General features: G+C 34.2%; 1 protein-coding gene across 8 annotated transcripts in view; it reads right to left on the reverse strand.

Moving 5' to 3' along the window:
• Window positions 1-24,127, reverse strand: part of ITGAV (integrin subunit alpha V) — a 133,842-nt gene that overhangs the window by 25,147 nt on the left and 84,568 nt on the right. For 7 of the 8 annotated variants that reach the window (XR_014079817.1, XM_081581057.1, XM_081581058.1 and 4 more), the window contains 13 exons: window positions 21,543-21,604; window positions 19,578-19,623; window positions 16,695-16,820; window positions 15,768-15,812; window positions 14,989-15,032; window positions 14,843-14,899; window positions 12,282-12,334; window positions 11,674-11,876; window positions 8,038-8,229; window positions 5,476-5,521; window positions 3,731-3,838; window positions 2,057-2,115; window positions 420-574 (listed from right to left, as the gene is read on the reverse strand). Coding sequence is in view for 7 of the 8 variants with exons in the window: in XM_081581057.1 (XP_081437183.1) it covers window positions 420-574; window positions 2,057-2,115; window positions 3,731-3,838; window positions 5,476-5,521; window positions 8,038-8,229; window positions 11,674-11,876; window positions 12,282-12,334; window positions 14,843-14,899; window positions 14,989-15,032; window positions 15,768-15,812; window positions 16,695-16,820; window positions 19,578-19,623; window positions 21,543-21,604 (1,196 nt within the window). In the remaining variant the exon portion in view is untranslated. The remainder of the gene's footprint in view (window positions 1-419; window positions 575-2,056; window positions 2,116-3,730; window positions 3,839-5,475; window positions 5,522-8,037; window positions 8,230-11,673; window positions 11,877-12,281; window positions 12,335-14,842; window positions 14,900-14,988; window positions 15,033-15,767; window positions 15,813-16,694; window positions 16,821-19,577; window positions 19,624-21,542; window positions 21,605-24,127) is intronic. The other variant, XM_081581056.1, reaches the window with a different exon arrangement.

Below are 24,127 nucleotides of genomic sequence, written 5' to 3' on the forward strand. Positions count from 1 at the left end.
AGGTTGAGTCTGAACCCCCATACTGGTGTCGGCAAGTATTGCTCCCCCTCTGCCCCCTCTGCCCAGGGTCCATCCCTCCCTCCCTAGCTACCCTGACTCACACACTTGCTTACAACTCACAAGTCAGGTTTAGCCAATGGAGTTTTTTAATTGATTAATTGGGGAGGGTGGATTTCTTTTACAGTCTCGAGAGTCCAGTAATACATTTGTCATAATTTAATAAGGCCACGTGTGATATCCAGTCTGACAAGAGTAGATGTCCATTACTCAAGTCTGACTCGTTAAAAAGCCCAATTTCCTCAACTGCATTTTTCTGTTTTCTTATTTATTCACCACCAAAAAAATTTTACAGAAAGGAAAAATCATTCAGATGAAAAAATAATACATAGAAATATAAGGAACATAAAAGTATGCCTTACCCGCAGATATGCGATCAGCTCCTCACACTGCATCTGTCCCCCCCTTGAGATGGTCATGTTCTTGGAGTGACCTGGGGACCTGTTATGGAGAAAGAGTGCTCGTCGAATCGCTCCTTTCTGCTTGAGTTTATCCAAAAGAAGCTCCACCTGGAAGTCTATACAAACCAAAGGATTTATAACCAATATCTTTATGGACACCATCTGTCCTCAATATCTTGAGTTTTCATGTAAAGAGAGATACACAGACATTTCTTAAGAAGTAACTTGCTTCTAATTCATTCTTAAAAAGTCTATACGTTATAGTGAGACCACAACATATTAATTCTGAATAAATATTTAATAATTAATTAATCCAACCATTCCCAACTTAATGTCATCTAATAATTCAGACACTAGATAATGATAAAACAACTAGCAGAAGGGAATTTTTTTTTCTTTTAACTTAAGCTGAGAGGAGGAAGTTCAGAAATGAAATTGTGAATAATTAAGACTTCCACCACCAATGCAGGTAGCAGCACTCTTGCTGATTGTAAGAAATGTTTACTAATATGCACCCATACATTCACTATCGTGATGAATGAGCAGTTTATATCAATTGCAACTCCTACTTCTAATGCAGCTACCATATCAAACTATTAGGTAATCATGAACCAAATGACCAAACAAAGCTGACTAGGTCAGGAATCATGTTAAAAAGAATGTACAGCCAAGAATCAAGCACAGTTGCTAGATTACTAGCTTTTAAGATTCAGTTCTTCTTAAATAGTTTCTTCAAAGGCGATAAGAATGCAGATTTTAAAACCACAAGTCTCCTTTCAAGTTCCTCTAAATGCTGAACTTCATAACAAATCTGAGTGAAAACCCAGGGTTATTTTGCTTCCAGTTCTGTTCCATCCACTCTTTGAGAGACAGCAAGCACCTGCCTCTAGCCTCTTGAAACTGCCATTTCCTCTGCAAAATACTTGTCCAGGTATCCCTTGGCTCCTTCATTTTCTTCAGGTCTTTACTGAAAAATTACCCTCCTTGCTACCCTATGTGAACTTCAGACACAAACACACCTCCCAACAGACTCAGTCCTCTAGTAGGAGCTTCACTGTTATTTCTTAGCATTTACATCAACAAATCTCCACAACAGTTACTGAAATCTCCTACCTTGCTTTCAGAATCACATAAATAATTTTGGGGAAAAAAAGAGTGAAGTTAGTATTTTCTGTGTGGGTTAAATTTAGTGGTCAAAACTTTTTCTCCTTCTCTCTCTTTCTAAATCACCTCTACTCCTGAAATTACCAGGGTTTCCCCAACACATAAAATATAAGCTTCTCAGTAGGTAACTGACTTTATAAACAACGATATTCATTTTTCCTAAAGTTCATTTGTCTCACATTGGTAACTTTAACTTTCTCAAGGCCGTATTTATCACTGATTTTTCAGAATGCCAATAAATGTATTATCTCTGAACTGGCTTAAGAGCTGCCAAACAAAATAATTATGTTGTAATTTTAAATGTCTTTAACATATACATTCAAATAAAAAAAAACAATAACAACTATCTGAATAGTTATTCAAATATCCTAAAACATTTTTTCAGTGTTGTGTATGCAGCACCATTATATATAATTTTTCCATAGAACACTTACCAAGTTTCGTAGGAAGTGCTCCTTTGCCATCTGCCTTTAAGCAGAACCTGACATTAAAACTGTAAAAAAAATAAAAAAATACATACAAATCCCATAATCCAGTTTAAACATTTTTTAATATCACCCAAATCTCACATTTCTTCTTTTTTAAATCTCACATTTCTAATACTTAGTTTACATTGTGAAGCCTTGTATCTTTCTTTACATCTTAATATTATTTTTAAAACATGAAACTATATAGAATATTCTAACTCATTCTTCAGTAACTTAGGCACCTTTCCTTTCACGATACTTTAATGAGACAAAAAAGAAAAAAAAAATTCCTAACCTCCTCTTCAGTTTATAGAATCTCTACATAAATCTAAATGAGGAAAATGACAGTCCAGATTTAAAATAAATATCTCACTTATTTAAAAGCCCCACAAAGCTCCCTTTAATTAGTACGCTCCTCTAGAACAGCATTTTTCACAGTTTATTACTAGGTCATGACATCAGTTTACTGGATTGTGGCCAGCATCTTGAGAAAAACAAATATATGTGTAAAATTGACTTAAGTATCAAGGATAAGATTTCATGAAACTTAAGTTTTAAAAACGTATGTTTACTGGATTATGATGTAAAATGTATTTCATCCTATAATCAAAAACATATGAAAGCTACTGCTCTAGTTAATGTATTCAAAGCCTTCACATTGTTACCAGAATAAGCAAAAATCTTGAAAATGTCACTGCCAATCAATGAAAATGAAGACCAAATATTATTGAACTTTTAATGCACTCTGATGAAAGAAATAAAATTTTTATTGTATACATGTTTATTTAATATGTATTTCACTATAAACAAAATTTTGAAAAATTATTTTAATAACAACAATAAACACTTCAAAAACAAAATCAGGAAAAATATCTTTCCATTAGATCATTTGAAGTAAAATTTTCCCAGCTTCCAATCATTCTACCCTTCATATATAAGTTCTCTTTGATTTTTCTGTAACAAACATGAACATTGTTTCGCAAAGTTGGGTGCTTACAGTCAGTTTATATGGATCAGGACTCTTCATTATTAATTTTATATTTATGTTCACATGTATGAGAAAGACTGGTTTCTCTATTTTATTTTAATATGTTTTAAAGTAAAACACGAGTCAGTTTAAAGGAAAAAAATCTTAAGAAAATTATAAATACAAATAGAATAAAAAATAGCAAAAAAAAAATCACATGATACAGTGAAAAGTAATAAAAAATGGCAACTTGAGAAATAGAGAAGAATTTCAGACATTAAGCTTACAGAAAAAGTTACACTTTTCTTCAGAAATTAGTAAAGGAACAAACAGAAAACTAGTACCTTCAAGCAAAATAATTCTTTTCATACAATTAATCACAGACTAAATCTGAAAAACATCATTAGTTTTTAAAAATCAAAATCAAAATGTTCACTGGCTTTATTTTCGATATATTCATTTTTCAAAAATTAGTTTTATACTAGTTTATAGACTATTTCTAGAGGCTTGTCCCTCTTTGGAACAATATTTCTAAATTCAATCTATGAGAAGAAAATAGAGTATATTCATAGAAACTGTTTTAGTAATATTTCAGCCCACTCCCCCATTTTCAGTTATTTTTATAATGATTGAACCAATAATTATAATAACTATTATTAAACAAACATCCTTACCAGGAAACTTTGAGATCTGTCCCAGGCAGAGGGCAGGTTTTATTTTCTTGATTTAAAATGCTAGGGTACACTTCAAGGCCAGCATTTACAGTGATAACTGGTCTAGCCCTGGTTTTAAAAAAAAAGAAAAAAAGTTATTTAAAATGTTACATTGATCTAAGTACTTCAGGTTCACATTCATGGTGTATACAGTGCGTGTTCACTAAAGCAGTGTTTATAATAGCAAAAAGAATAGAAACAATCTAAACTTAGAAAGACCAAATATCCCAGGTTGCCCCGAACTGTCTTGATTTTATCAGTGAAAGTTCCATGACCTGGTAAAGCCCCCTCAATTCCAGGCAAAGCAGGACCACTGGTCACAACCTATCTGAACACAGCCCATTAAAACAGGATGGTTTTAAACAAGTTGGGGGATAGCTATCTCATGCATTTGCAATACAAGAGAGAGATGAGTGCTGTAAAGCCATCTGCGCTAATATGGGATGATATTAGCCAGGAGAGAATTTTAGTATGACAGGAAAAAAAAACCCCACCATGTAAAAAGGATGCATGTACACATACACACACACAATTTTATAATGCAGAGAATGTTTCTGGTAGGATATACTAATGAACTAGCAACTGGCGTGAGAGGAAACATATTTTTTACTGTATGCCTTTTTTATATTGCTTGAAATTTTACCACATGCCTGTATTACTTTGTTAATAGCAATTTTTATTTTTTTCTTTGTTAATAGCAATTTTTATTTTTTTTCCAAAACATACTTCATAAAACTAAACAATAAATTAAAATAAATAGTTTTCCAAAGTTCAGATGTACATGTTTATGCTCTGTAAAAAAACATAGCAGGCTCAGGTCAGTGTGCTGGTTCCAATCATGACAAATCCTAGAATCTGTATGGTCCCAAGCTGCTCTGAGAGGCACAATCAAGTTGACCTACACTACACAAGAGAGCTAGTTTTCCTGCCATGTATAAGCACAGTTCATAGAAGTGTAAACATCTTAATCCACTTGCGATGCCAGATGATACTGTAAGGCATGAGGAACTGATAAAACACAGAGAATTACTGGAAATATGTATGAAGCTGGGAACTAGAGATATGTAGATTTATACATATTACTCTGATAAAAACATTTATTTGGGGAGTCATTACATACTTCCCCGGTGGTCTCAGAATACTGTGGCACAAATACCAAGTTAATTTCTTGTCTCTTAAGAGGAAAAACTAACTTTTATACTTTTAAATGTAACTCGTATACTTTTAAATTCATAAAATCTAAAACATAGGAGAACATCTTTGAACAAATTTAAAGAACAAAGATGGAAAATTCTGAATGCTTTTCTAATAAAAAAAAATCTGCTGCTTTCTCTGGGAGAGATTGAGGGCAGGAGAACAAGGGGACAACAGAGGATGAGATGGTGGGATGGCATCACCGACTCAATGGACATGAGTATGGGTAAACTCCGGGAGTTGGTGATGGACAGGGAGTCCTGGCATGCTGCGGTTCATGGGGTCGCAACGAGTCGGACACGACTGAGTGACTGAACTGAACTGAACTGCTTTCTCTATTCTGGGGATCTCCTTGTATCACTACTCCTTGCCTGAAGTGAATCTTGAATAGAAAGAACAAATTTTATCATTACTTCAAGAAAATTAAAATGAAATTTAAGCACTGGTACTTAACTATAAAACTTTCATATAATTCATAATATTCCTGAATTATCAGATATGGAAAGTCTTACCTGTATAATACAGCTCTATCTACACCAAAAGCTCCTACAATTAAGTCTTAAAAGAGAATAGAAAAAATGTTAATAATAACAGTTTTTTAAAATTCACATACCATTCTATAAAGCCCTCCATGTACATAATAAAGATTAGATTTAGACATAGACTCAAAGTTCTTCTTCATCAGTGATTTTAAGACAACATCTAAAAGGCTAAAATTTATATGAAAACTTTACACTATTATCAATGACAAAGACTTTCATAACACTAATTTTTTCATCCATCCAGGTAGATAAGAATCTTCTGAATTGATACTGAGTAAAAAGCACCAATGAGGAAGGCTATACCACCCAAACACACATTCCCAAAGGTAAAAGCTTTATAGATGCTTGTGGATTTTTTTAATTTAGTTGTTTTTTTAATTTCTTTTTAATTGAAGGATAACTATAATATCGTGTTGGTTTCTGCCATATATCAACATGAATCAGCCACAGGGATACATTTGCCTGTGGACTTTTGAATTTCTCTTTCGTTTTATTGTTTCAAAAACAAAATAAAACCAAAACACAAACACAGTTGACTCTTAAACAACATGGGTTTGAATTGTGCAAATCTACTTATACATGGATTTTTTTTTTTTTCCACAGGAAGTACTACAGCACTACACAACCCGAGGTTGGTTCACAACCTGGACTGTTGATACAGAGGTCTAGTGTAGTTAGTTATATATGAACTTTTGACTGTGCAGAGGGTCAGCACCCTTAATACACTGTCCAAGGATCAACTGTACCTAGAATCCTTAGAATGACAGCAGACAGCATCCAAATCAACAAGAACAGAATGCATTAGTCTTCACACGTAGCTAGTACCACTGGTTCACAATTAGGAAAAATGAAAAATCAGAACTCTATCCCACAGTATATGTGCGCGTGTGCTAAGTCACTTCAGTTGTGTCTGACTTTGTGATCCCATGGACTGTAGCCCAACAGGCTTACCCAAGCTTAATTTGACAAAGCTCTTTCTAAGCAGAAAAGCACATGAGAAACCATAAAGACGTGAACAATGGATCACAAAAAAATTAAGAACTTTTTTATGCCCCAAAAGAAAACATGACAGGAAACAGACCTGGTCTGAGCTTTGTGTCCCCTCAGTTATGACAACCATGCCTTGAACAATGGCAGGGGCTTGAACAGCAGTTGAAATATTGAATTAAACTGATTTATAACATAAAATCAAGAGAGCAGTAATTAATATTTGGTTGGTGCAAAAGTAATTGTGGTTTTACAGTGCTGACCTTTGCCATTGATACTGGAATACATCCTTAAATAAATGGGGTTATGTTATACATCATTTCAATGTGCATTTCTCACTTTATGTTTTTTTGCTAATGACTTAATACTTGCTGTATATTTTATATTTATTTTAGACTATGGAAATGATGTTAGACAAAAAGCAAAATTGAGTGACTTTCTTATTCAAGTTTAAAGTGGGTCAGAGACAGCAGCAGAGACAACTCACAACATCAACAACACATTTGGCCAAGGAACTGATGATGAACATACAGGCCATTGGTAGTTCAAGAAGTTTTACAAATGAGATGAGAGTCCTGAAGATGAGGAGCGTAGTGGCCGGCCATCAGAAGTTGACAACAACCAACTGAAAGGATCATCAAAGTTGATCCTCTTACAACTACACAAGAAGTTGAAGAACTCAATGTTGACCATTCTATACTTGTCTGGCATTTGAAGTAAATTGGAAAGGTGAAAAAGCCAGATAAGTAGGTGCCTCATGAGCTGACCGAAAATCAAAATAATAGTCCTTTTGAAGTGTCATCTTCTCTTATTCTATGCAACAACAATGAACCATTTCTCAATCATATTGTGACCTGTGATGAAAAGTGGATTTTACACAAAACTGGTGATGATCAGCTCAGTGGTTAGACTGAGAAGAAACTCCAAATCACTTTCCAAAGCCAAATTTGCACCAAAAACGTCATGGTCAGTATTTGGTGGTCTGCTGCTGGTCTGCTCCACTATAGCTTTCTAAATACCAGTGAAACCATTACATCTGAGAAGTATGCTCAGCAAATCGATGAGATGTATGGAAAACTACATCACTTGCAGCAGGCATTGCTCAACAGAAAGGGACCAATTCTTGTTCACAACAACCCCTGACTGTATGTTGCACAATCAACGCTTCTAAAGTTGAACAAATTGGGCTACAAGTTTTCCCTCATCTTCCATATTCACCTGACCTCTCACCAACTGACTACCACTTCTTCAAGCATCTTGACTACTTAATGCAGCAAAAATGCTTCCACAACCAGGAGGCAGAAAATGCTTCCCAAGAGGTTCGTCAAATCCTGAAGCACAGATTTTTACACTACAGGATTAAACAAACTTATTTCTCACTGGCAAAAATGTGGTTCCTATTTTGATTAACAAAGATGTGTTCAAGACTAGTTATAATTATTTAAAGTCCACGGTCTGAAACCGCAATTACATTTGCACCAACCTAATACTACTGGCTGTTAGGACTGAAAAATCTAAGATGCTCTATTTATTTCTAAGAAGCACCTGGATATCCATTCTTGTCTATATCCGTGGCTCCTTTCATGGAATAGCCGAAGCTTGGTGGCATGCTCCGAGCTGCCCACTTCCCTTCAAGGATCTGAGATGGTACTGCATTCAAGCCTGTGGGTCTTCCATTGAAAATATAAACAATTCCTTTTTTATCTTCACCACCATATGGAGCAGCAATTGCAATATCTGAGGGGGAAAAGGAAGAGGGGGAGAGTAAGGAGGGGGAAAAGGGGTGGGGGGAAGGTGAAGAAGAAATGAGAGTGGGAGGGAGGAGGGAACAGGTGGAGAAAATAAGTCATAGTACTCATCATTATTTCTGTGGAGAAGATCCTAACATCTTTAGAATCCATGTATTGATACCATGATAAATATCAATTCAAAGTTCAGTAGGGTACTCTTAACTCAAAAGCAAAAACCAAATTCAAAGAGATTCAAGCAAACAGTATGGAAATGACATTAACTTGGAGCCATATATTCTGGATCTGACCTTGGACAAATCACTTAGCCTTTCTTGACCTCAAATGACTCATCCTTAAAACAGAGAGGAGGGGACATGTCAAAATAGTCATCTAAGGTTCATTCTAGCTCTCAAAATTCTAGTTAATTTAACTGGGCATGGTTTTGGGGTTGTTTTCTTGTTTTGTTTTTTTGAGAAGTCATTCTGGTTCAGAGACTTGAATGCTATGATTTCATCTCTATCTTAATCAATTTATACTGAAATTTTTAAAAAGTTTGAAATTCTTAAAAAGAAAAAAAAAAAAAAAAGGTCACTATAACCTTTCCTAACTCCAGAATATATTATGAATACTATGTCCACTTCCTTCTATCTTTGCTGACCCCACGCTGGACAAGTCATTCTCATCCTTTGCCTGGACCCCTAAAGGAGTCTAAGTGTCATCATGTCACCTTCCTTCTTAAAAATCCTTCAATTATTTCCCAAAGCATTCAAATGCCACCTAGTTTGTCCATTCATCACCCCACCTCTAACCCAACCCCAAATCTTCCTACCAATCCTGGCCTTTTCTGTTTCTTAAACTCACCAAGTTAGCCCCCATCTCTGGATTTATACTTGCTGTGCCCTCTGCTCCAGAGCTTTCCAAGCTTTGCTCCTACTATTTGTCCGAATCGTCAGAGAGCTCTTCCCTGGCCATTCTGCGGAGTAACACGCTCTCCTTCCTCTAGCTTGGCACTCTCTATCATATCACCTTGCCTTTTGTTTGTCTAAACCCACAGCCTTTATCACTACCTGAATTTCCCCTTTATGTGTTTACTCTATTGCTCCTCTACAAAACATAAATTTCCTAAGAACAAAGATGTGTTCATCTTGCTTATAACAGCCCCTAAATAGCAGCCATTTCAACCTGCCTCAGTTTTCTTAATATACCTAAAGTGGTCTCACCCGCCTCCATGTAACATCCAGAGACATCAGACACCTCGTCATTATTTTTTAAGACAATTATACCCAGGAATATCTCAAACACTGTGATGACTACTTTCTAGTGTTTACTTGTTCACATTAAACTTGCTCCTCCTATTGATGCTCAATTCCTTAAGGACATGGATGGGCTCTAATTCATCCTCTCATTTTCAGCACTTAGAACAGTGCTTAGCCTGCATTAAGCACCAACTAAGAATTTGTTATCCTTAAATAAAAAGTAGTATTTAAATTATGTAAGAGTTATTCTTAATCCTTCTTTAAGTTTTAAAAGATAAATATAACTTCTAAATTGACATATGCACTAAGAAAGTTTTTATTAAAATACAATTTTACAACAGAAGACGGCTCTACTGCTGAGAGATGGTTTTAAAAAATTCTCCTAACCTTTCCTAAACCTTTTGTTATTTTGTATATTCTAATCATATCTTCTCTTGGCTGGTATCTGTCTAGTCTGAAGAGCCCTCCTTTTTCATGTAATCAATCTATTCCTTTGATCATTTTAGTTTCTTTTTCTGTGCTTTTCCCCCTCTGCCTTTCTGGAGAAGTACTGACAAAAACTCCACGTAATTGTGGAACATAATTTTATTATTTTGTTTTCAGTATCCCTCTTGATCATACCTAGGGTTTTCCCAGTGGGTGTTAAGTGGAAAGGGAGGAAAATAGGAGCAAAGACATAAAAAAGAGTCAATGTCATCAGGTCTGAATAAGGAAAAGATCCAGGTTATAACTAATACACACATACACATACAGACTATATGGGACAATAAGACCTCAGGAGACACTTTGGGAGCAAAAAAAAAAATCATCCTCAATGGTATCTAGCTCTAAAAGTAAAATCTCTTTGTAAAATTGTTATAAAACTTTGATATTTTTTAGCTATCACTGCTTATAATTTTTGTGCTCACAGTACATTTTAACAGGAATAGGGAAAGCAGGATGAGATGCTATCTGGATTATGATATTAAAGAAACATTATTTAAAGTGGCTGGAATATTCTCAAAACAAGGCAAACATGTCCAGGCTTTCCCAGAATGCCCGGAGACAGGGCCATCCACAGGAGAGAACTTGTCAAATTTATTCAAGGTAGAACTTCAAATCTGGCCCTGTTTTCTAGGTAGTTTTTGTTATCAAAAAGTAATAATTTGATCTGTTCTATAGTATTCTCAAGTTCTATATTGAATTTTATACCAGAATTCCATTTATGTTCTCCTGGTGGTAAAAAATAACCTTTAAGACTATTTTAGGATGCAAAATGTCCCCTTGAGTAGTTTTTCCACTAACAGTGAAAACTTCTAGGGTGAGAGATGACACTTCCAGCACATGACATAACACCACCCATGTGGCAGGAATGGAGTCTTGAGGCCAAACAAACATTTTCCTTTTCTACTATTAATTGGGAGATTTGAGAGTCATCTGTCTTTTGAGGCTTTTATCTTAATTTGTAACTTTCTTGTCATTTTCGGGGGGATATCCCTATAGACTGCTGATTATACCAACAAACCCATAGTTCAACTCTCCATTTTGTGACCTCTATGAAGATTGTTAGTATCATTCCTTTTTTAAAAAATCTTGGTAATTTGTAATCTACATTTCACTCTATAGCAGAAGCCAACTTTGATTTTTAAAGATATATACAGCTATTAATTAAATTATTAAGTGGGACTGTTATAAAAGTGAACGTATACCTTTTTACTTGTCCCTGTGAAGGGAGATACAGCCTCCCTCAGAATATTCTGGAGAGCCACAACAAAATTATGGCTTTAAAAGTATTAGTATCAAATCATACCTTTGAAGGAGGCATTAGGGTCAGCACTGCCTTGACAACAGGCCTGGGAGCATGTTTTACACTTGTATCCGAATGAACAGCAGAGGGCACTGCCGCTAAGCAGGACACAGATGCAAAAAATCACCAGCTCACACTGGGCTCCCTGGGAACGCAAGTGCCTTTCAAAAATTAACCACTCTGACGCTCTAATTTGAGCTGCATCTATAATAACTCGTGAGAGTCAATTTTTGAAAATTCCCCTCTGATTTTTAAGGGAAATGAACAACCTGTCGTTGAACCTAGTGTGTCACTCAAATCCTTCCTTCCAGGAAGGAGGTTTGCTCATGTGAGCCTCTATAAACAGGGTATAGGACTTTTGCAGGCGGCCACAGAAAGTCAGGGACCTTCGGCTCCTTACAGTCCTTACCGTTGAAGCCATCCTGGTCTAGATCTCCCAAAGGGGCTATGGCGCTGCCGAACCTCGCAAAGACCTCAAAACCATTCAGCTTGAGGGTCTGGAAGTCTCCTGAAGCTTTCTGCAGAGACACGGAGACCTGCCCCACCTCCTGGAGTTTGCCATCAGAACCACGATCCATGAAGAGAGGTGCGCCGATAAACACATCTGCATAACTAAAAGAACAGAATCGTTTTCACAAAGAGCAAGATCAAATCCCATGTGACTATTAATAATCATGTTCTTTCTTAGTTGAAACTCAAGTTTTCCTCTTTCTACATCTCTTAAGGCCACATTGAAATGACCACTTCTAATTCAAACCTTCCTTCAGTTCTTTTAAGAAACTATGAGTAATTCATAAGATTATTTTATTCCTTCATACTATAAAAGCTATTGAAAGGAATTATTAACAACATAAAGGTTTTCTAATATTTGTGATTAAGGTTGCATCAAATTGGTTCCTTAAATAGGAAGATTAGCAGGAAGGAAACAGAGAAACAGAAGGAAAAATGTTTAGTTTTAGTAAAGCATTCATAAACACGAGAGGAAAACTGTTTCTGGAAACATTTTTTAAAACTTACTCATCCCCATTAATGTCAGTGGCAGCGACAGAAAATCCAAAATATGCAGCCATCTGGATAATGAGATGAAAATGAAATGTTTACATTTCATCCAACTAATTTAGAAAATTAGTATTTGTTGTATATTTACCAAATAGAAAGGATTGCTTTTTTCTCTGCATATAGTGCTTCAATCTAAGTTTCTTCTTTTGTTTATTCTACCAAAACAATGACCATCAGTTAATGAGGCTTGTATACTTTCCTCGACTTACTGGCAAGACAGCAATGTGTCTTGCAAGACATTTCAGCGTCTTCAGCACACGCCATTTACAAGTTCAAGTACAATCAAGGCTCCTCCTGAGGCCCCACCTCCTACCTCCTGCCCTCTCTACTTACCCAAAGACACCAGACACACTACCAGAAAGACAGACATTTCAACTGAACACAAGAAGTTATAAATGATGCCAACGCAGTAAAAATAATAAATACTAATTTTTAGTAGGTCATAAATGGTTCTTCCTATGTGAAACCACTACAACTCTAAAGAAATTACTGTTTGGAAAGATACAGAATGGAGTTCCTTTTTGTTTCACATCTCAATCAATTATGTGCCAGTGGTTTTGCTTTTAAATTGCACATAGTACAAATGTGCTTGGGTTTATCATGGGCTTGTTTTGCAGAGAAGGAATGTCCTCTCCTCACCACAGGAGACTGCTGGCCATCACAGACAGAGCAGTCTGGCTGGAAATACATGTGAAAAAGAAAAGTTCTAAAGAGATTCCAACATACAAAACAAAACTAGGAGTGGTGACAGACTAAAGAACTAAAGTGAAGGATGAGTCAACAAATCAAAAAAAGTCAAGTTAGTAAATCTTCCAAAACTCGATTAGCTGAGCTATCAGGAGGGAATGATATGGGAGGTTCCCAGGTTAATCTATTTTGACTTTATACAGTGTAACTGAGAAAATGAAAGACAAAGTCTGTGTTGAATCACAAGGTCAGAACATGTGCAATAAAGTGCACTGTATTAGGGGTACCGTGAGAAAGTGCTGGCTGAAATTTAACAGAATACTACTCTTGGATCTTGGTCTCCCAGGGCACTGGGCCTGAAACTGCAAAGAAAGGATGTCACTGACTGAGAAAAGTCTTGTCCTGTGTTATTATCACTGAAATGTTTCCCTTGGATTTTCACCACAGCTTCATAAGGAAGCTACCAGGATCCCTATTTTTACACATAAGCCATCAGATTGATAACGGTAAACACCATATCCAACGCAGTTCAGACTGAGCAGTGAGAGCCCAGGTCAGTCCTAATGCAAACCCTGCTTTCCTCCACAAAAGAGCTGAGGACAAAGAGGAAGCATCAAGGATCAAGTACACGACCCAGAGACACACGTGGGCATCCGACAGGAGAAGCTGCTTGAGGACAAGAAGTCATGATAGCAGAAAGGGATAGCCACCCCTGACACAAATGTAACAGCTGACAAGTGCACATGTCAACCCTGACAGCCACACAAATGGGAAGTTACTGGGGACCTCAAGTCTAGCTTCCCGTCCTATCAATCCTCTCGCAAAGCCAAACAGTCTCAACTGAACAAAAAGTGGGCTTAAATCCTAGATGTGCAAAGTAGGAGATGCTTTTTTCTACTACTGATTAAGTTTTTCTTGATCATTATCGGTACACCTTGGAGATGCTGCAAGTCCAGTTCCAGACCAGACCACCGCAACAAATTGAACAGCCCAATAAAGTGAGTCACACAAATTTTTTGGTCGCCCGTACATATAACATTTATACTTTACTATAGTCTATTAAGTGTGCAATATCATTATGTCTAAAAAAACAATGTATATATCTTCATTTTAAAATACTTTATCACTAAAAAATACTAAACATCATCTGACAACTCAGGGTTGCCACAAATTTTCAATCTGTAAAAAAACAACCAGAATCTATGAAATGTATTAATAATGAAATGCAGTAAAACACGGTACACCTATACTAACTTACCATTTCAATCTTTGAGACACAAAATAATACAGAATATTGTAAAATGCCTATAATTATAGAGAATGTCTAGTACTTAAAAGTACTAATTAGTAACTGAAGAATGTTGTATTTCATGTAGTACAAATGAAGTTTACTTGTAATATCTATAGTGAACACATCTTGGCCATGCTTTGGTTTACATCTAATAAAATTAAAAGGTAATTTTTTAGATAGATCATTCTTTCAAAAAAAAAGCATAGATCATTCTTTAAAAGAGAATTTAATGTTATTGGCAAATAAAAAGGAAATTTTTTAGTTTTGTATGTGTTCAATTTGATTTTGTATTTCCTTTTTTAAAAAGCTATTATAGCAATTACAAAAGGCTTTGCTTAAATAAATTACTCTGGTTAAAACAAAGGTGAAATATTTAAAGCCTATTTTATATCTATAATATCCACTATTAAACCAATAGTTACTATATACTGAACATTAAGCCATCAGAATATTATCAAGAAAAGTTGTTAAAGATAGTAGGAAGTGTTGGTGTCAAACTGTTAAATGAAAAAAAAAAACCCACAATGCTGCAAAAGCCTACCTGTTCACCAGTAAAATTGTGTAAGGAGGACATGTTTTTCCCATCATAAATATAAACCTGGGCAAGAAAAACAAAAGCATATGAAATAGAGTGAAATACGAAATAACCCAGAGATTTTTTTAGAAAACACCTTTTAAGTTTCCTACCATTCCCAAAGTCCTTGCTGCTCTTGGAACTCCTGAAACGAAGTCTGAAAAGAAAAAAATTACTTATTTTTAAGACCATTACTGGCAACTCCAACAGTAAGTGGCTATGTCAGACAGCTTTAAGTTTTGTTATTTCAGTAGACAGTAAGTATGAGATCTTAAAAACTTGGGACTCCATAATAAATGACCCAAGCATTTTTTAACCACAAAATCAAATCTTTACAAAATATGGAAAGATTCCTGAAGACTTCAAATAAATGCATGTGTGCCCTCAAGGTATTTACAATGTGGCGAAAGAGAGCAGACAAGAGAAAAGGGCTTAAGGGTGAAGAAAAGCTGCACATACAGTAATAAAAATAATCCAGAGCCATGTGCAACAGGGCTGAGGCTGCAACGGGACAGAAACGCAACCAAATCAGGCCAAGTCTAGGCTCCCAAGAGTGAGCTCTGAAGATGGACAAAGAGAATATGGGCTACAGACAGAGCTCAGGAAGTCACAGATGATGTGTCCAAACAAAGTAGAAACTATTAAACTGTGCCTCCGCAGGAGAACTGAATCCACCAAACATAAGAGGAAAAGAGCTAGAGAAACAGCTGGAAGTGAGAGCAAACAGAGGTTGCTGAAGCCCTCAGCTCCCTTGGCTGGTTAAAAGAGGTTTACCACGGACCAAGCTCAATTTCAAAACTCTTCTATTGCTGAAATTTTTCAGTGCCACCTGTTTCAAATGCTTAGTCTAAATTTTTAAAAGAGGATTAAATCTAGTTCAAGCACATCGTACCATCTATGCCATCACCGTTGAAATCTCCAACAGCCACTGAGTAACCTAAAGAGGAAACAAAGGTAAAACACCATCAGGGCAGAACTGATTATCTTCAACTTATCTGCAGACTAAGCTTTCCTGGAAAATACCTTCAACTCATTCCTTTAATTATGTAATATTTTGTCCTCTAGGAGAAATGGGTTCACATGTGTATGATAAATGAATTACTGAAGAAAATAATGGCGCTAAGTACTCAAATAGTATATCTCTGTTAGAAATATAAGACTGTTTTATCAACTTTACAAAGAAGTCACTTGAAAACAGGGCAAATTTGCAATTCATCGTAAAGGAGTAACAAACAACAGATTTTCTCAATCAGCAAATACTATTTCTGTCATGTATACTTCGTTTAATGAATAAGAGAAACTTAGAACAAAAGTTAATACATCCTAAACCAAAACTGTAGTTTAACATAGTGAATAGAAGTTCAAGAATCAGACTGCCTGGGTTGGAATCTGAGAAAAGCAAAGTTGTAAGTGAAGGACTTTAGGCAAAGACTTCAGACTTTATTTTGCCTCTCTGTGCATCAGTATCTTTATCTATAAAATGGGAGTAATAACAGTACACTGTCACAGACTTGTGAGGTTTAAATGAGTTATTACAGATAAAGCTCTTAGAACAACATCCAGAATGCAGCAAGCACATCTTAAAGACTATCCATTATTACTATCACTGTGTAAACAATTATGCTCTTAAATTTCAGCTACTGATATACAACATAATCTAGGTACTCAATAACAATTTGAAATTATATGTTCCTTATATTTTAAGAAAATCTTAATCTATTTCACATAAACGATTTTTCTACTGAAAGCAGCATATGCCACTATAGGACACATCTACCGCCAACACCAGAAAGTGAATCCATATTTCGATTTTACCTACCCAAATAACTGTCATCAAAAATAGCTTGTGCAGTCCGAGTTGCTAACTGGTTATTATACTTGATGCTGTAAACTTTGGGGTCATATTTAGATACAATTTCTGCTACTTGATCGGAAATGAGTTGACCTGAAAGAAATACATAAAATAAATTATAATTTAAAATGAGCTGCCCTGAAAACAATATATAAAATAAATGACAATTTTCTAGCAGAACCTTATGATGCAGATGATGGATAGCACCTGCATGAAAGAAAACAGATTAGATATAAATCTTTCTGCTTATTAGCCTTAAATAACTCTTCATAATCCTAAATCTGATATTTGATTATTTTTAAGTCACAATTATCTCTATTCAAGGCTAGTACTTAAAGTTAGTCTCTGCTAAAAAGCAAAAGTTTATAAATGCAGAATTTGTTTTAATTCACTAAAAAGTCAATGTTAAATACATGGAATCATAAAATCAAGGATTGTTTACCAACCAAATTTCAAATTAGAACTTGAAAAATCTACTGAAATTATTTTTACTTTCACAATAATTGGTTAAACTGATTTTTCTTAGTGAGCTATTTGGACACCTTTATGAAGCAGCCTGAATGAGTGACTGCATTTTCTTCACAACCTTAAGTTATCAAGTTAAGAAAGCCAGACACCTACATAAAAATCAGACTACCTCCTTGTCCCCAAGAAAGGTTGTTTGATTTATCAAACACCATCTCTGTAACATACGGAAACCAATCTCTTCATTTCTGCTATTTCAGAAAGAAAATCATAATAGCTAAAGATATCAATCCAGTTCCAATTTTTCCAGTCACATAAGCTGAGGTTGTAGGGCAGAACACTTTCTGTCTGGGTCACTAATTTATTATCTTTGCCTGCGCGTGTGTGTGCTTAGTTGTGTCTTGACTCTTTGCAACCTCATGGACTGTATGTAGCCCACCAGACTCCTCTGTCCATGGGGTTTTCCAGGCAAGAACACTGGAGTGGGTTGCCATTTCCTTCTCCAGGGAATATTCTCAACCCAGGGATGGAACCCACATCTCCTGCATCTCCTGCATTGCAGGCGGATTCTTTACTGCTTGAGCCATTGGGGAATCCCATCGTCTTGCCTAAATGATATCTAACATATAGGAGGGATTCCTTAAATATTTCTTGAATCAAAGAACACAGGAAAATTTATCATGTCTTTGGAATAAAACATCATTATAATTTTCTCTATTCTTACAGAGACAATTCTGAGATCTATGGGAAAATTCATCCTAACATCTTATATACTCCCAGTGAAACATGCTGATTTTAATCTTATTAAAACAAAATATTCTCTGCCCAGTCATTGAGTTTTTAGTAACATATTATATACCATTTATAATATATCAATAGTATCTATATCTGTGCTAATTTATAATAAACAGGAATGCCTGCATTGTGCAATACTCAAAGTATTAAAAGAACAAGTAATTTAAATATGTTCACAATTGTGTCTCTTAAAAAGGCAGAGTTAAAGAGTCCTGATAGAGAATCACAAAATCCATCTTTGGTTCCCACACGTGCCCATGAGACACTTCCGTCTCTTCCACTGAATGATATACCTAGCAGTAAAGAGGAAAATAAATCCATGTTTTATAGCTAACTAGAAAGCATTAATATATATTTTCTTACATATAATTAGAACTGCTATTTTAATTTTTATTGTAAGGCTGCAAAACTCAAGTATAATTTTCCTACATCATTTCATCTTCCAATAGAGGTATAATTCATAGAAATTCAAATTTTTCAGTTTTAGTTAATATGTCTCATCCTGATCCTCTTTGCCTGATTTTTCTTTTTTCTCCTTTGCCATCCCTTCCAATTTCTCACTTATTCCCACTTTACATTCCTTATTTTCCTTCCACCTTGTTTTTCTTCAGCAAATCTTTCTTTAGTTCCCTTTCTATAAAGCAAAAGCACAGGTTTTCCTACAAGGAAACAAGTAAAGAAAGCACAGTGCAGAATACAGAAGTAAAATCCAGAATCAGAAAGTACTTGCAAATCAATATAGTCAGAGATTTTCCAGTTCTTCCAAATATTGACAGTGTTTGAATAACAGAATACCAATAAACAAGAAAGCCTTGATTTGGTAAATGGTACTTTTTAGCAGAAAATAAACATATGAATATATATTGACTAAATAAATAATTATGTTTCTAATGATAAATGAAACATAAATCAAATAAGCAGATATAGTTACCAATTTTCAAACTGTAAGAATGATCTGTTATACATTTGTTCAAATGGTAATTTTATTAGTCCTCTGGAAATGACTAAAGAATGCAGATTTTTACTTCAATCATCGATGCCAATTTAATATATTCTTTTGAAACTTAATAAGATCCTCTATTTTTACAACTTCCCAAATACAAAGAAATCATTCTTGATGTCAGTGATTAATGAGAAAATAACCACATCAATATTCTAATGTGCAAATTAATTTTAAAACCATGAGCTTTCAGAAGGTCACAATTTACCTACAGCTCCTCATACTTCCTAATGATTAATTATATCATTTCCTCTAAAGTACAGAGATGAAGTATATAAGCAATAAAAATTAATTACTTTAAATTACTTTATAAATTACTTTATAATTTACTTTTAAAACAGTTTATTTTCTACTAGAAATGCATGTTATATATTATGTTATATATTTTACATATACCTTATTACATATACCTTATTATATATGTTACAGTTCTTTTTAAAAAAAATTATATATAGATAGTGGTTATACATTTAGATTTAATATTTTCATTTCTTTCTTTTAAATAACTTGAAAAGTCTCAAAGGTACATGATAAGCCAGATAAGTCTGAAATATAGTCATTATTGGGTAATTTTTAAAAGATTAACCTACCTTGCCAATAAAAACTACCAGGACCACCAAGAAGTACTCTGTCAGCCTAGATTAAATCAAACAAAAAGATATATATTTTAAAACAGATAGCTCTAAAAACTGAGAGCAATGTAATAAACATAAAAGCTACATATTCATGTATATATGACATATATATGCATATACATTAAAGCAAACAAAATCATAAATCTTAAACCAAGCTGATTCCATAATTTTCACTGTACCTTATATAAAACACAATACAATATCAAAAAGGAAGCCTATAATATATTCATTTAATATATGAAAATATACAAATATATATATATACATACAGATTCTGCAGATCTTGGCTGCTTCACATACTTGGTATGAAGTACTGTCAGCAAAGTATTATTAGTTACAGTAAGAAAAAAAGTCACTCCTTAATTTTGTTTATTACATTTGTGACTACACTGACAAATTTCCTTTCTAATAATCATTAAATTTTTTTCAAGCTAAAGCAAAATTTTTAGTGTCATGTAGATCTAAACATTAGTGAGGCTTGGGGGTACATTTTTTGGGTATGGTATGTATACAAATTATACTTGACTAGCATTTCTTATATATGTAACAAATTATAAGTATCTAAATTCAAGGTAGTTAGTGTTTTGAGCATATTTTTAAAATTTCTTCTCGCTGGAGAAAGAGAAAAACTTTCTTTCTCCAAATACACATACGGCCTTTGAAGCTTTCAACAATCTCCTGCCTTGGCTATGTAAAAGATATTTCTAAGTTGTCTGCTTTAAAATGACACCACTTTTCAGAAATGAGTTGAAGAAAGCAGTTAATTTAGCGATGACTATTCACGGTATTTCTGGGGTTATAGTTGTACTGGCGTAAGTACAGAAAATATAAACACTTCTTGTTTCAATACAACATCTATTTGAAAATACATCCTCCAAGTTGAAACCTTTTATGTGTTAAGATACGTTACCTCTCTTTGTTCTGCTTCCTTAAATTTTAAATTATGAGTAATTATGAATAAACTTTGAATTATGAATTTCAAATTGAGTGAATTAAAATTAACTGCTTGATAAGGAGAGTTAACTAAAATTATTAGTACCTAATATTTAAGATTAGAAATATAAATTTATAAAAATAAGAAAATGCTTTATTAGTTTCTCTGAACCATGATTATAGTTTCTGTGCTTTTAGTAAATTTAAGGCACTTTTGCTTGCATTTTCTAAATCATATTAAGTTTTCTAAGAAAGCTCTACTTTTAATCAAGCAATGTGTTTTTGAGACTTCTCTAGGAGTAATTAATTTTCTCAATTTGTTATTCAAAATATTCATATATCCCACAAAAAACCACCCAAAGACAAAAGTAAATTATATAAAGTATTTAAGAAAAATTTCCTTTGAAAATACACATGGAATTCTTATTTTTAAAAAAATGATGAAAAATTATCAACTCTAGAGAGCATATCAGCTCGGTTAAAAATACATAAAGCCCTATATATGAGATTTCTTACAGTAATTAAACTGCTTCATCTTTATTTATTGCCCATAGGCACATAATAGGTGGCAAACATGCATGTTTTTCAACTTTTATGTAACTAAACCCTGATTTGTAAAAAGCTCCCATTGATAGCTTTTATGAAAACTCAATTTCGGGCAAAAATAGAAAGCTTTAATATAACAGTCTGTAAATCTATCCAACTGGAAATTTTAATATTAAGTCATAATAGCTGACTATATTCTGCTAAGAAGATTTTCTACTATTTTCCATTCCCATTTTGATGTCTATTCCAAATAAGCAATGTCTCCTAGGGAGAGAACAGTATAAAGCAAAGGATATCAAATGCATGGGTAATTTTTATTAGATGTTTCCATAAAACAGGTAATAGTTACAGAGAATATGAAGTATTATCCAGTAATTTTTAACCACGGTTTTAGATAACAAGGTAGATCTGAATCTCATTCAGTCTTAAATGAGAACTTACTTTAGTAAAATCAATGCTGAATCCTCCTTGACAAAATCCCTGTCCATCAGCATCAATATTTTCTAAAATAAAAAGATTGGAAATATACACAAACCCAAAAACAAACAAATAACACAAAACAAAACATGAGAAAAATCTGATATCACTGTAACTATAAGAAAATGTACTAGTCTCTGAGAGTGTTCATTCATTCAGCCTCTTAATGGGTTATTAACACATTCTTAAAAAGTTAGTATGCATGTTTATCAACACTCATTAATCAGAAATGGCAACACAGAGAGATGAAAGTAATTGGAGCAGTCAGCAAGGGGTAGAAAGATCACCTAAGATAGTGGATTTCAAACTTTATTTTTAACTAAAAGATTATAGTTTATATCATAGCCCACACAACCCAACATTTACACATTATATTTCATTCCAACTTTTAAAAATTACTGGTTATGACCCATTCTTTGATTTAACAATGATGAGTCATGATATTTGAGTTAAAAACTCCAATCTGAAATTTCTAATTTTTACTGTTATTCCCCTACAGTTGCTAGGTCTTTGCTAAGTTATTATGAAGACTAATAAGCAGATACCTGCATTCCAATACATGTATAGCCAACAACAACAAATCTGAAAAAACATACTTCAGAATTTTGGGAGATGGCCTAGTTAAATGTTCTGCAAAGAGCAAAATATACCCTTAAAACACATTTAGAAAGCCAACTTTTTAAAACATGACACTTTTAAGTATTTTCCAAATGATGACAGACTCAACTGTTTTACTGTTTTACAATTACCCCTTTTCCTATAGTTCTCACAAAAGGGGACAATTAGCCAATTAATTCAAATTAGCTCTAATCACGAGTTAATACTGTACCTAGAATAGAGGTAACAGTGAGCAAGTCTTCTCCTTGTTTTATTTCGAGGATAATAAGAGCAATGAAAAACAGCTACTCTTTAGTCACCAAGGAATTACTGTAGTCAATGCCACAATATCTAAATAATTATGATATAATATTCCTGTATTTGCCAGCCAAATACAGTAACCAAAAATATCTACTTTCAGTCATAAGGACAATTTGCAAGAATTTTTGTCAAATACTCCCATCAAAAATTTTGAACCCATTTTTAAAACCTGGGAACTGCCCTAAGATTACCCACTTAATATCTAAATTTAGAAATTTTTTTAGAAAATAGCCTCAAGAGTATAACGCTCCCCCAATGTAAATTTTTCTAACCAAGAGGGAATGGGAAAATGTAGGGCTGGGGTTTCCAGCGTCTAGTGAATCATAGTAAGGAATTCTGCTCTGACCTCAAGTCAGCCTTTTATTTCCTTTATTCAAGTTGCATCTGGGGAACTCTTTTAAGCTATTTATAAAGACATCCTTTTTTCATTATCTTACTGTACAGTTATCTACTTTATTTGGTTTCCCAGAACATCCAACTAGAAAACATTACTGTCCTTTAAAAATTTAACAGGTACATATTAAACAGTGCAAATGTAAAGAATTTTCTGTTGACTATAATCTATTTCAGGGAAGGCTTTTGTTTTTATTTGTATGTACAGTTAATATTTTTCCTAATTGTTAAGCCTGACAATATTATAAATAATGTTACTGATCATGATAGTAAGAGCAGCTAATGGTTATTAAGCCCTTACTGTGAGTCCAGTACTGTACTAAAGCACTTAAATTCTTTTCAAATTTACACAGCAAAATTCTATGAGAATAACAGTATCCCTATTCTATGAGAGATACTATTATTAGTCACAACTTACATATAAGGGAACTAAGGCTCACAGAAATTAAGGAATTTAACCATGGTAAACGTGCTAGTAAATAAAGAGAGTGGATCTGAGGTGAAGAGTGTCTATACCATTAGGCTACAGTATCTCAAACCAGCAGTGTATTTGTACTTCCCCGAGCAACTATCAAGGGGAAGAAAAAGAAAATTAGGAATGATACCTGAGAAAAATCTACATGCAAATAATATTTTCATCAGAAAGTAGACAGAAAGAACAAAGACTCAGTCTGAGCATGAAGTTGAAAGACCATTTAAATCATATGATTTGTGGTTCAGGTACTTTTAGAACAGAAAGACATTCAACCTTTTGTGCAATGCCCAAGAATGGTCATAGATATAATAATGAAAAGCCAAAAGCAAACATAATCAGTAATAAAGTAAGTTTTAACAGAGAGTAAAGTTCCATAAATTCACATAGGCCACAATAAAAACAAAAGCAAATAAACAAACAAATGAACAAAAACAACAAATCCCACAAACTACCACCACACCAAAACAAGCAGTTATCAAGAAGCTGGCAGTGTAGCCCTACAAAACTGGCATTCTCATGTAAAATCAGTCATGGGGCTAGGTTACATAATTTACTGAAGTATGAAGAAGCCATAAACTACAAAATTGCCTCTGAAGTCTTTTGTCTAAAGTTTTATCAATGATTAATTACCCATGACTGCAGATAAGCAGGTTGTCGGCAGATAAGAATACAACTCAAGTTCTCAGATTCCCACTCTTGAGTGTGCTCCTCTGGGCAGTTTGCCCCTTGTACTTTAGGCCTGCAGGTAGCTTAATATTTCAAA

Source organism: Giraffa tippelskirchi, chromosome 3 (assembly GCF_054371585.1).
Source record: "Giraffa tippelskirchi isolate mGirTip1 chromosome 3, T2T-mGirTip1v1.2.pri, whole genome shotgun sequence".
Lineage (NCBI taxonomy): Eukaryota > Metazoa > Chordata > Mammalia > Artiodactyla > Giraffidae > Giraffa > Giraffa tippelskirchi.